We start from the raw sequence: 13828 nt of genomic DNA on the forward strand, positions 1-13828 counted from the left end.
TTGGGTTGCTTGATCTTGTGCATGTAGTCACAGCTATTATGAGTTCATATGTGCAGTGGCCTGTCAAATCAAGTAAATAATACTGGCTGTTGATGTCTACTACTTCTGGCCCTTACAATCTTTCTGCCCTTTCTTCTGCAACGATAGAGCCTGGGGTCAGGAAGGGTTACATATATTTCATATTTAGAGTTGAACATTCCATACACTCGTTTTTGTTTTTGTTTTTTTTTTTTCTGTACACTGATCAGTTTTGGGTCTCTGTATTAATTGCTATATACTACAAAAAGAAGTTTTTCTGATGAGGGTTGAGAGGTGCACCAATAAAGAATCTAGGGGAAAGTTTAATATTATGTTATTTAGTATGACAACAGAATTGGGTTCTCCCTTAAGACCTTTGCCACATCTTAGTTACAGGACACAGAGAAATAAAGCTGGTATTTGCATGGTAACTTTATCTCTTCTGAGTAGGTTTCCCAGTGCATAAGAGCTCTATTTCTGCTACCAGAGGAGATACAGCCATAAAACAAACAAACAAACAAACAACAAAACAACTTATTCTGTTGTGAACCCTGTGAACTACAATAATGAGTGTCTTGTCAAGATATGGCATCTGGTGCAAAAGTGACATGAATGTTCTGGGAGTAGCCAACCACTTTCTGATTGGATTTAGGCACTGATCCACAAGATGGAACTAATGTCTGGTGCAGTAAAGTGTACCCCAAACCCTTGCAGTGTATTTTAAAGGCAAATCTGGTATGAGTTGTTGACATGGTTTAAGAGTAGAAGAAAAAGATGTGCTCAGGGTGATTCTTGAAATTTTGACTTAAGTGTGTAGAAGGTGGAACTATATCTAAGATAAGAGATTATCAGTAGTGGACATTATGAAAAGAGAGTAAGGAGTTTAATATAGTTCTAGGGCTGAGAAGAAAGATCCTAGAGAGGAAAACCCATTAAATTATTAATGTAAAAAGATAGTCTTTTCATAGAAGAATGTGCTTTTAAACACAATAAATATATAAGAAAGTATTGCTTTCAACTCAGAAAATGTTTATGAACAAAATTATTGTTATGATTTAATAGGTACTTATTTCTTGGATACAATTCATTGTACTGTTATTTTTTAAAATTTATTTATCATATGTAAGTACACTGTAGCTGTCTTCAGACACTCCAGAAGAGGGAGTCAGAGCTCATTAAGGATGGTTGTGAGCCACCATGTGGTTGCTGGGATTTGAACTCAGGACCTTCGGAAAAGCAGTCAGTGCTCTTAACAGATGAGCCATCTCTCCAACCCCCAACTGTCATTTATCAAAATATTTCAGCTCTCAAAAATAGATGTCCTTGGAACAACAGCCAGCAATTTCTAGTTGTTTTGCTTTAGACCATTTCCTGACATTGTCAAGTCCTGTATTGTTTATTTGCATAAGATATAAACAATATTTATTTTAAAAGATTTTCACTAAAAATATTTATATTTTTATAATTCAGTAATTATTTTATACAGCTAAACATGTTGGTAATATTATCTTCATAAAAACCATGCTTTGATCTTCAAGGGGAAAAACAACTTTAAATATGGGGCAAGACAGAATAGAAATTCAGCAGAACTACACATAAACCTTCTGAAGACATGACCTTTATCTATTATTTGTTCATATCAGAGCATTTTAGATTATAACCCATCCACTTATTAGAAGATTAATTAATTTTTAAAGAACAATTTTATTAGTGACTTCTGTTTCCACACTGTGATTGTTAGAGAACATTTTCTGGATCATAGTAAGTTATTCATATTTAAAAAAATACTATGTGCATGCATGAATGTATACCCATATATCACCTAAGAGAAATGTAATGGTGTTTGCTTATATTCTGTTGTTTGTTTGTATTCTATCTTTCTGTGGTTTCTCACTGTCAGAGATTTTGAAAAGGTTGCTGTATTTTCTCTGGGTTGTTTTAATTTACATATCTATTGGTATATTGGGCACTTCACAGATAACATCTATTTTAGTTCTGATAATACTTAAAACTTTCTTGTCATGGCAAGGCAAATAATGTTGTTACTTAGCAAATAATATATTGTACCTTTTAAGAAATCCGTTTTGCAAGAGATACATATTCCTTATTGAATCATACCACAAGAGAATGCTGTAGTATAACAAGTAAATCCATAAATAAAATTAAGAAAACTACAATGTTGATAATTATTGTACCAAAATGTACAAAAGTACAATATATATCTATAAAATCTATTTTAAAACAGTTCTCATGGAACTTTTAAAATTAAGAAATTTATCAACCATCTTAAAAATGGCATGTAGAGGAATTTTAATCCAGCAACATGGCTACTCTGGCAAGGGATCACATTCAAAGATTTAGGTCACTGTGATCCGTCTGGAATACAGACATACACTTAGTACACATTTTTAAGGTAAAATTAGTTTGTAGAATAAAGCAACTAAGATTGAAAGTGATGTTTATCTAATGTCATGAAGAATCAGAGAAAGATTTGACAGAATGAGTCAGAAGTAGGATATGGCCAACTCTCATGAGAACAGTATAGTAAAGAGAAGCTATTTATGAGCAGTGCAGGGAGTTCAGATGAGTTCAGTTCAGTCAGTTGAGTTCATTCATGAGTTAGTGCAATTCACTGCAAGTCAGCAGAGGCAGTTGAAGCCAGACAATAAGGAGCCAGAAAGCTTAGAACAAATTGCCAGTGTTAGCTTGAGGCCAAACAGAGCAATTCAGTGAGGAGACATTGAGAGAAACCATATTGAAACAGTCAGCTTGGAGAGCAATTTGAGCGAGAACAGCTGAGTTGAACCAGCCAGCCAGATTCAGAAAGAGCTAGAAAGGGTGAGCTTATTGAGCAGTAAGCTGCAGAGATGACAATTATACCAGGCAAATAAAAATGACTTTTAAAGTGGCAGGTAGATATCAAGGTAAATTTATATAGTTTGTCTTTATCTCACTATCTTAAAGAAGTCATTATTAATTTTAGTTCAGGAAATATTTGTTGAATTCTTACTGTGAAAACAAGTCTAGATTAAGTACACTGGGTAATAATGATGTCTGACAGGCTAGAGTTTACACTTTATAATACTACTTATCTGTGCATTTTTGTGTGTATGTGTGGGATATGAGTACTATATAGGAGTCAACATACATAACCTTTAGTGCAATGTAACAGGAAATGATAAAGTAGAAGTAGTACAATATTAGGAAGAAGTAAAAGATAAAATAGAAGTTGTGTTAAATCTTTCTTATAGTATTCCGAAGCCTTTGCTAGCTGTACATCTGTAATGTCAGTACTTAGAAAGCTGAGCATTCTAGGCTGCCCTAACCTACATTTATGATACCTTGTCCTAAAAAAATGCAACTCTTAAAATTTTGTTTACTTTGCCCCCAAAGTTTTTTTGCTTTTCTTTTTATGTTTATTATTCTAAAATGCTCATTTATCTAATGTGCCAGTGTGTTTGTGTAGTATGTACATATGGTGCCTTGGGAGGCCAGGAGAGGATGAAAAATTCCTTGGAATTGGAGGTTGTAAGCTGCCATATGGGTGTTGTCTGTGATCTTAATTATTGGGGTACATTTCTATATTCTCCTTTATTTTATTATTTTTAACTGATACATAAAGTTGTGCATAATTCTGTGGAATCGTGTTCTTTTGAAACATATACATCAGTTAATGTTTTAATAATGTTAAATGTATCTCTTCCTTGTTATTAAGCATATTACCTAGAAGTTGAGGAGATCATTCATTGCTGAGGGAAAAGCTAGAGTGGGGAGGTCACAGAGATTGAGAAGAAAACAATGTGTGGAGTGTACCCCTCTGCCTATTTTTGCTTTACTATTTTCAGACAAACATACTTTTTAAATAAGGTAGAGTGGGAGCTGACAGACCTTGAAAATGCTCATAAGAGTTATGTTAACTGCTCGGCATAGACAGTCTTAAGCTCCCTTATCAAATATACCTACTTCTATATTAAGTCTATTTTATTTTAATCATTTCTCTGCAACGTCGTAGGAGAAACTTGCATGGGCTCTTCTTATTTTGGCAGAAAGTCAGATTCTGAAACAAAAGATTTATTAACCGTCTACTATTCTTTAATACTCTTTCACACTCCCAGTCCCCCACTCTCACCTCCATCTCTAAAGCAAAGTTAATGTTGCAACTTACATTGCTAGGAGACTCTTTGGAATTCCGTGAGGAATTTCATTCTGTGGAAACTAGGCAACGATTTTTTTCTTTCTTTTCTTTTTTCTTTTTCTTTTTTTTTCTTTTCTTTCTTTCTTTCTTTTTTTTTTTTTTTTTTTTTTTTTTTTTTTGGTTTGGTTTGGTTCTTTCACTGAGAAGGCACAAAAAAAAAAAAAAAAGACACAGAGTATAGTTGGACAGTACTGGTATAAAATGAAAAGAGAGGTCTCAGGCTCTAAAAATACAAACACACTCTAGGGTAACAGTTTTCCTGGCCTGAATGACTCCTTTGTTCAAAGTGAGCCCTTTTGAATTGACTACTGACTGAGCGTCTCTGATCAATTTTTGCTTGGTAATTGTCAAACGGGTATACAGACTTTCCTCATTCATCCTTGCTTGAGGAGTCGAATACTTACATTTCTTTTCCATATCAAACCTCTAGGAAGAATAAGGTATTCCACTGAAGTCTGTGAAATAAATAGAACTTTTACCATTCGCTATAACATTTTAAAAACTACTCTGTTGTCGCCTACCTGCACCCGCGTCTCTAGAACTACAACACCCAGAATGCACTGTTTTTCCTTCCGCTTTCTACCTAGGGAGTGCCTTAGAAATTCACATCTACAAACTACAGTCACATGACACGTTTCCTGTCAAGATGGCGGATAATCTCCCTTCGGACTTTGATGTGATCGTAATAGGGACGGGTATGTGTGGCCCTGATTTTTCCTGGACAAAATATAGGAGATCATTCTCGCTTTTTATTTTCTCTGTCAGTGGTGAGGGTTGGCGAGAAACGGCGGGGGTCGAGCCTGGGAGGGAGGACAGAAAGGAAGTGAGGTAGTGTGGAGTCACCGCAGGACTTGGCAGCTCCAGGGAGGGGCTTGGACCCGCGGTGTTTTGCGCCTTTTGAGTAGGGGTCGATCTGGTCGATGCCGATTGCTGAGGTTGGTTGCTGCGGTGATTCCTGTTAATTTCCTTAGAGGAGGGTGGGTTTGCAGTGTCATGAGAATGGAGGGTCGGGATTTGATCAATGGAGACGCCATCGGCACAAATAATTACCACCTTCCCTCCTTGTTGATTTCAAGGTTATATTCCCCATCGTTTTGTGTCGCCATTTCTTAGGACACCCCCGCCCCCATATACTTACATGATTGGGTACTTTGCAGCTCAAATGAAGCTTAATTTACAGTTTTATAAGAATGACGCTCAGTCGTTATCCGTGTGTATTTTTATTAAAGGAAAGGAAACGTATTCTTTTCTGTTGTGTTGGGTAGCTTAAAGAGTTTTTTTCTTGAGGTAGCCACTATTCCTGCATTACGAAGTTTAAAGCATCCTAGTTTTTATGATGCAGAAAGGAAGCATCTTGTTTTCTGTCACCCATCCATACACCACAACTAGATGTTCTGAGAGTAAGCTCCAGTTTTTCACATTCCGTGTCTGACCTCAGCTTCTCCTTGCTTTTCCATCATTAGCTCTCCATGTTTTGGGTGGAGCCAGAAATCCTTTTCAGCTTCTAGTTGACTAGTTATCCTAATAACACTTGGCAACAATTAGCAATTCTTTCTTAACTATAAGGGATGTAGTTTGCATAGGATAAAAGAGAGAGTTTGGGGAGGGCGAGGAGTCTACTGTCTTAGAATGTGGTAGGCCACAGAAGCTTTGGTGAATGGGATCCTGTCCATTGTGTTAATGAATTCTCTTTGCTTTCTTACCAAACAGTAAGAACAGCCACATTTTCAGGTTTAGAGTAAAAATAATAGCAACCCATTTTGGAATGCTTTCCATTCCCTACTCAGTGGACTAAGCACATAATATAATACGGACAAAAACCTTGCTAAAATTGGTATTCTTTTCAGTACAGAGAAGAGAAGCAGCCCGGAAGTCTAACTTGCCAAAATCACACAGCTAGTAAATGTCTAAAGGCCAGTACAATCCAAGAAATGAATTTCTTTTTTTTTTTTTTTTTGACTAAAAACTGAACTATTATCACAAATACCAGACATCATGCAATGGGAGAGTCAGATACTCTCAGTCTTTCAATGTCCACAATCTTGAATATAAGGAAGGTAAATCTGATAGCCTTTAAGGTGTTCTTGAGAACACAAATTCTCCTATTCTAGATGTCCCTCTAATTGTTCTCAAAACAGTCAGGGTGTGTGTACTCCCAGCCTGAAGATAGCTGCATTGCAGCAGCCAACCTGGTTGGACCTGCATTGAGGAGATGTTGAAGGAGACCTTGAAAGACTCAGTAGAACCCTCACTCTCCCCAGTCTGCTTACCTAAAACTGAAAATGCCATCCATTTTAGAATAAGTCTTTTCAAAATTATACTTGAAGTCTATATTTATTTGGGTAATGTGTGTTATTTTTATTAAATATTTTAATTCTTTTAAATCCATTAAAAGTGGAAACATTTGTTGAAAGTCATTTTTAAAATAAGAATCATTCTTATGATTTCAATCATTGCTTTTAATTGACTTCATTTTTAAAGCATTGTGATTTCTTTCTCAAATACATCACCGAGGGTGGACTTTAAATGTATTGGCTTTATTAAATTAGTACTTAGGTAACTTATAGGAAAAGCAGTATTTTATAACTTCAGTTCTGTTATCAGAAGCAGAATGAAGGATGTCATTATAAGAAAGAGTAAAGGCATAGGCTGTGAGTTGTATCTCCCTGTTAGCAATTTTTAGTTAAAATGTCATCAAAAGACATTTGATTCATCAAGTAGAATCATCCAAGAATATTTTAAAAGTTTGTCAACCTTATTACATATTTACTTTTTGCATGACATTGTTTAAAGCTTTCCTTTAAGGTCATATTTTCAAGATTCTATGGGAAAATGAGATCAGAATACCTAAAGGAAGACAATTAAGATACAGTACTTGAATTGTGTGGGGAAGATAAAATGAAAATAGATTAGAGGAGAACCAATTGGAATCTCAATGGGGAGGAAAAAAGGACATAAATTTGGAGAATGTGATCTTTGGCTTCGGTACACAGTTGTCATTTCAGAATAGCTTGGCAGTTAAAGTGTAATTTTAGTGACAATTTTGTGGGGTGTGGAAAAGTTATCGTTGGGTACAGATCCTGAAGGTGATTTTCTGGTAACTTGTATTACCTCCAGCAAAGGCAAGAAGTTACAAGTGCAGAAGGAATCTAAGTTATACGGGTGGGTTATATGATAATATTGATATATGTCATCTACAGGGGCATTCTTCAGCTCTTGGAATATATTATTATTTTAGAAAGAATTCTAGCATGCTTAGAATATACTATAACCACCTCATTTGGAGACATATATGGTTATCAAGAATATGTTTGGGTGGTGCTGTTAGATGTACAACTGACTGACAGTTCCTATCTATATAAGAAAGTGACTATACATGAAGTGGCGTAATAGTTTGACATTTATTAGTGTAAACACACACAAATACACATGATCAATATTTGTGATACTTGACTGCTATCAAGTACCTACTCCTGTTGTAGTTGTAATATTTAACATATTGTCTTTTCTTAGGAACTTTTTGGACTTTCTCAGAGTTAAAATTCTAAATTTTTCTTAAATCCATGGAAAAATTTCATGTCATTGGTTATTTATGCTTTCAGAACACCATGTAGGAATTTAGTCTGCATGTTATTCTTTCTTAACTATGATGCTTTATCTTTGGACAGAAATTCCACCTCTAAGATACTATGTAAGCTAGCTTATTTAATTTCTTAGATCTTTCCTTAAAGAAGGTAGATCTGTTCTCTTTTTCCACTCCCTCCCTCCAGTCTTGTACCAGTGGTCCTTGAACCTGGGTCTTTGCATATGCTATGGATGTCCTGTACTGAGTTACACCCCCAGCCTTATTCATTGTTTTATTTTTAAGAACTGTGTAACTAATGCGTCTCTAAAGGATTTAGAATTGTATGTAGGTAAAACATATATATATATATATATATATATATATATATATGTGTGTGTGTGTGTGTGTGTGTATGTATATATATATATATACATATATACATATATATATATATATATAGAGAGAGAGAGAGAGAGAGCTGCCTTTTTAGGAATGTTCATGTAAATAGTACAATACCATTCTTTTTCTTTCCTTGTATAGTTTCTTTATTTACATTTCAAATGTTTTCCCCTTTCCAGGTCTCCCCTTTGGAAATCTCCTATCTCATCCCCCTCCCCCTGCCTCTGTGAGGGTGCTCACACCCCCCCCCCCACTCCTGTCTTCCTGCCCTGGCATTGCCCTACACTGGGACATTGAACACCCTCAGGCCTAAGGGCCTCTCCTCCCACTGATGTCCAACAAGGCCATCCTCTGCCACATATGCGGCCAGAGCTATGGGTCCTTCCATGTGTACTCTTTGGTTGGTAGTCCATTTCTCTGGAGCTTGGGGTGGGAAGATCTGGCCAGTTGACAGTACAGTACAATTCTTGATGTTTCAAATTGCAACATTGATGTAGTTAATTTTGGCTGGCTGCTCATTCAAGGATTTTAATACTTCTGATAGCAACAGGGTACCATTTCTAAACCTTGAGGGATAATAATGCTGCAGGAAGTGGTGTTTATTTGCTAAATTGCATGGAAGTTAGGCTCAATACAAGTGACTTCCCATACTTACAACTTAGGATGTTTGTGTGTACTTCTGTTATCACAGTGGGCACATATTCCTTCCCTATATCTCCATTCTTATACCTACTGAATGGCTTTCATTTTTAAATTGCAAGTTGGTACTTCTCTGTAATTCATGAATGTATGCTAGCCCTTAAATGGAGTATATCATAATACATATAATAAATGATGAAATGCATATAATAAAGATATTATCTTTATACACACAAAAAAATAATGTCTAGAAAACAGTAAGCAACTTAATTAATAGTAAGTAAAATTGAAAGTAGTATTTTTTTTTTTTTTTTTGGTTTTTTGAGACAGGGTTTCTCTGTAGCCCTGGCTGTCCTGTCACTTTGTAGACCAGGCTGGTCTTGAACTCAGAGATCCACCTGCTTCTGCCTTTGGGATCAAAGGCATGCGCCACCACGCCCGGCTTTGAAAGTAGTATTTCAAAAGTCCTTTAGATTCATCAGTGTTAGACTGTAGTGGTTTGAATATGTTTGGCCCAGGGAGTGGCACTATTTGGAGGTGTGGCCTTTTTGGAGTAGGTGTAGCCTTGTTGGAGGAAGTGCAGCTTTAAGAGCCTTGTCCTAGCTGCCTGGAAGCAAGTATTCTAGCAGCCTTCAGATGAAGATGTAGAACTCTCAGCAACTCCTGTACCATGCCTGCCTGGATGCCACCATGTTCCTGCCTTGATACTGGACTGAACCTCTGAACCTATAAGCCAGACCCTATTAAGTGCTGTCCTTATAAGAGTTGCCTTGGTCATGGTGTCTGTTCATAGGAGTAAAACCTTAACTAAGACACTTTCCATATATTTTGTATATTTTTACATGCACACATCTCATTTGAGTGGTATAATAAGGTGATTGGTAGAATTTGAATCCCAGATATGCTTCCTGTGCCATGTTAGGTACATCCTTAACCCTTGTTATGTTTCACCTTATTTCTAAATACGATGACCTGTGTTAAATATTGAAGAAATAATTCCTATAAAGTGCTTACATAATGTGGGTGATTTTTTTTTTATGGCCTGAAAAGCCATACTAAGGCACTTTTTATTATCATTAGTATTGCCTGAATGGCATCAAGGAAGAGCTCATGTCTTTCATGGAATGTCCTGGAAGGATGGTAATGTAAGGTCCATTATTTTCCTCTTCCCATTGGCTATTTGCTTGGAAAGACCTTTGTTTATTACCACTTTTTTTTTTTAATTAGATTTTTTTTTTATCTGATTGGTCGTTTACAGATATTCCTTTTTTATTTCTGAGCTTGTTCTACCAGTTTCAATTATGTATAATCTGTTTTGAATAGATTTATTATTCATTTTAATTGGGAACATAGTGTGATGTGCTTTTCCTTGCTTAGAGAAGTTGTAGGAGCTAAAGAAAGCCTACAGATCTTGCTGTTTTAGTTTGTACTTCTTTGAGCTTTTTTTTTTTTAAATCATTTTTTCTTCTTTCTAGACCTAACAAAGTAAGGAGGATTTATTTAATTCCGAGGAATCTCTGAGCTGCTCTGTAAATCATAAATTTGAGCCGGTCCCTCAGAGAGAGCCGCATCTGTTACTAGCGTTCCCTGGACAGCATCATTTTCATCTCCCGTGCTGCTTGTCATTTTCTCATTTTCTCCAGTGTTCTCATGATGTTTTGGATAACTCAGGCTACAGCAATTAAAATCAAATGTGGTTGCTCAACCTCACATTCTCATGTTTAACATAAAATCCCAATGCACAGAAACAATTATAATTCCATATAATTGACCTGTAACTCATGTGAAATCATCTGCCATTCAGTTTCAGTGCAAACTGAAAAGTTAGGCTGTGCCTGTTATGTGTATAAAGCCTTAAAGTTGATGTCTATGCCCAGTGTATAATCCATAATATAGAAAGATTTGGAATTTGGAGGACATGTTGCTAGTAAAATAGGGATACTTTTCTAAAGATTTACTTTTTGTTTTCCTAATAATTTAATATACAAAGAGACAATAATTTACCATAGTGATTTATTGGAACATGATAATAAGAGTTGACATGTTTTCATATTGAGGCAGATAGGGAAAACAAATAAACAAAACAAACAGCAATCTCTTAAAAAAAAACAAAAAACAAACCAAAACCCTAAACAGATTACAAATAGGAGACAGAGGCAACTTAATTTATCTCATCTCAAATTAGATTTCACAAAGTGTGTAGGCTGGTTTGATTTTCTAGGATCTATTTTCCCCTCACTAGTGTTTTCTAGTACTATGCTTGTCCACACCAACTTGGTATAATATTTGGTTTCTTAGTACTACCATGTCTGGAGTAAATATTATCTCACCTCAAGTAAGTGTAAAACCTTAGATTTAGCCAACTTTGATCTAGGTTGGATAGGTTATACAAGTCATTGTCAACTAAAGTTGAAATACTGAATTGAGCTTGTTGAATCTTTTTCAAGTGAAAAGAAACACCATATACTCTGAAGATTAGATTAGCGTGTTCTAGGTTTGTGGTTGGCTTTTTTTTTTTTTTTTAACTGATGCCAACAATGGCTTCATGTCTGATCCTTAATTATTGACAACATTATGACATTGGATTCAGCTTGCAAACCTTTACATGGAGGCAAACAGGATAACCTAGTTATGTTTCATTCCCCCCCCCCCCCAAAAAAAAAACCCAAACCCCAAACTGGAGAATTAGAGTCACTAAAGCAATGAGATCAGAAAATTTAGTCATGTTTTAGGATACAGGTTGTTTCAGTTGAATTCATTCATTCCACAATTTGCAATCATATGTAGTTCTGAGAATGATTCAGCTTTCAGTATTGGTGTTCATGGTTTATTTTTCATTATTGTCAATGTGTTTTGCAGTTGCAGTCATTGCAGCATATGCTAAAACTTGGTGTTCTTGGAAGAGAAGAGCTATGATGCATACAGAAAGACACACAGGCTCTTTGGCTTTCTTTTACTAAGAAAAAAGGAACTTTATTTTACAGTTTGGTATAATGAAAGGACGGAACAGGGTTACTGGTAGTCAGGTCATAAGGGCTCAGAACTAGTGAACAGACTTCTCCAAAATGGTTCACCTAAAGGAATTTTCCTTGGTTTATCAGATGACAATGCAGTTTTCTGCAAAGACATGTGATCACCCATGGGGAGGATTAACTGAGTCACAGGTTTGTCCTTGATGAATTTAAGTTTGTCCTTGATGAAACCCTTACAGGCCATCTGTATAACAACAAACTCCATAAATACTTTTTTTTGGCCACATACTTAACACACAAATAATATTTCTTGTTTGAATTCGTATTTTATGATAAATAAGGCTGAATATTTATGTAATTTGGCCACTATATTTCCTTTGTGAATTGCCTTAACCTATTCATTAGACCTGTCTTATTATAAATATGTAGTGATTAATTAACTTTTAATTTTTTTTCATGTGTTCAAGTACCATTGTTATTTTGAGTAGCACATACTTGTATAATGTGCATACTTGTTATAATATCCGCCATCACTTTAGACTTTTATTATTTGTTTATTATCCATATTCTTGAAAGCACTTCTTATTATTGCTTTTTTTTTTCAGTTTCAGTTTCTCTGTATAGTCCTGGCTGTCCTGGAACTCACTCTGTAGACCAGGCTGGCCTCGAACTCAGAAATCCGCCTGCCTCTACCTCCCGAGTGCTGGGATTAAAGGCGTGTACCACCACGCCCGACTCTTATTATTGCTAAATATACAATATGGTATATTCATTTTGGTATGTCATAGGTCACCAGAACTGACTCTTCTTGATGACCAACCTCTCTCCATTCCTCTTTCACCTTTCTCCAGTTTCTGTTATATCACTGTTCTCTTAACTTCTGTGAGTTCATGTTGTGGATTCCATAAAGATCACATGGACTTGTTTCACTTCACATACTATGTTGTTCCAGGGGGCAAGATTTCATTCTTTTATAAAAAAACTTATTTTATATATGAGTATTTTGCTTTGCATATATGTATGTGTACCAGGTGCAAACTCAAGGAGCTTGGGGAGGGGATTAGAACTGGCATTATGTGTGGATGGCTGTGAGTCACCATGTGGGTGCTGGAAATTAAACACTGTTCCTTTGGAAGAGCAACAAGTGCTTTTAACCCCTGAGCTATATCTCCAAGCCCCGTTTTCATTCTTCTGTTTTTAATGGCAGAATATGCTTCCATTGTGCCTATGTATTACATTCACTTTATTCATTCATCACATGACAGGCATTTTAGTTTCTGTACCTTGGCTGTTGTGAATTAAAGTGCAGTTAAGAATGTACTTGCTCCTTGGTTGATGTCCCTGGGGGGCCTGCTTATTTTCTGAGGGGAGGTGGGGAAGAGGTTGATCTGGGGGACAGGGGAGGTGGGGGAGGACTGGGATGTGGTGAGGAGGGGAAACTGTGGTCAGGACACAATATATGAAAGAACAACTAAAAAAAAGCAAAGACAAAAAATAGTGTACTTGTCTCTTTAACATGAAGATGGGTTCCTTTTGGTATATACCCAGTAGTGCGAAGGCTAGAAATAGCAGTAGTTCTGTTGTTAGTATTTTGAGAAATCCTTATACCTCTTTTTAAAAAAAAAGATTTTATTTATTTATTTGATATATATGATGAATACACTGTAGCTGTCTTCAGACACACCAGAAGAGGGCATTAGATCCCATTCCAGATGGTTGTGAGCCACCATGTGGTTGTTGGGAATTGAACTCAGGACCTCTGGAAGAGCAGTCAGTGCTCTTAACTTCTGAGCCATCTCTCCAGCCTCCTCCCCATACCTTTTATTTTACTGGCTGTACAAATTTACATTCTTATTAACAGTGTATAAAAGTTTCTTTTTTTCTCTCTATCCTTACCGTTTTTTTTTTTTTTTTTTTTTGGTCTTTTCAGTTATTGTGATAAAGTTATAACTCATTTTTTTAATTTGCATTTCCTAGTTGAGAGATTTCTCACGTATCTATTGGCTATTTGTTTTAAGAAATGCCTAATCTGAAGCTGGC

At 36.0% G+C, this 13828-nt stretch overlaps 1 protein-coding gene across 1 annotated transcript in view; it reads left to right on the forward strand.

Annotated features, from left to right (window-relative positions):
* The first annotated feature begins 4849 nt into the window (after positions 1-4849).
* Positions 4850-13828, forward strand: part of Chm (CHM Rab escort protein) — a 136270-nt gene continuing 127291 nt past the window's right edge. The window contains exon 1 of the mRNA XM_021153427.3: positions 4850-4908. Coding sequence (XP_021009086.1) covers positions 4860-4908 — 49 coding nt within the window. The 5' untranslated portion in view covers positions 4850-4859. The remainder of the gene's footprint in view (positions 4909-13828) is intronic.

Source organism: Mus caroli, unplaced genomic scaffold, assembly GCF_978045245.1.
Source record: "Mus caroli unplaced genomic scaffold, Mus_caroli_1 scaffold_5, whole genome shotgun sequence".
NCBI classification, from domain to species: domain Eukaryota; kingdom Metazoa; phylum Chordata; class Mammalia; order Rodentia; family Muridae; genus Mus; species Mus caroli.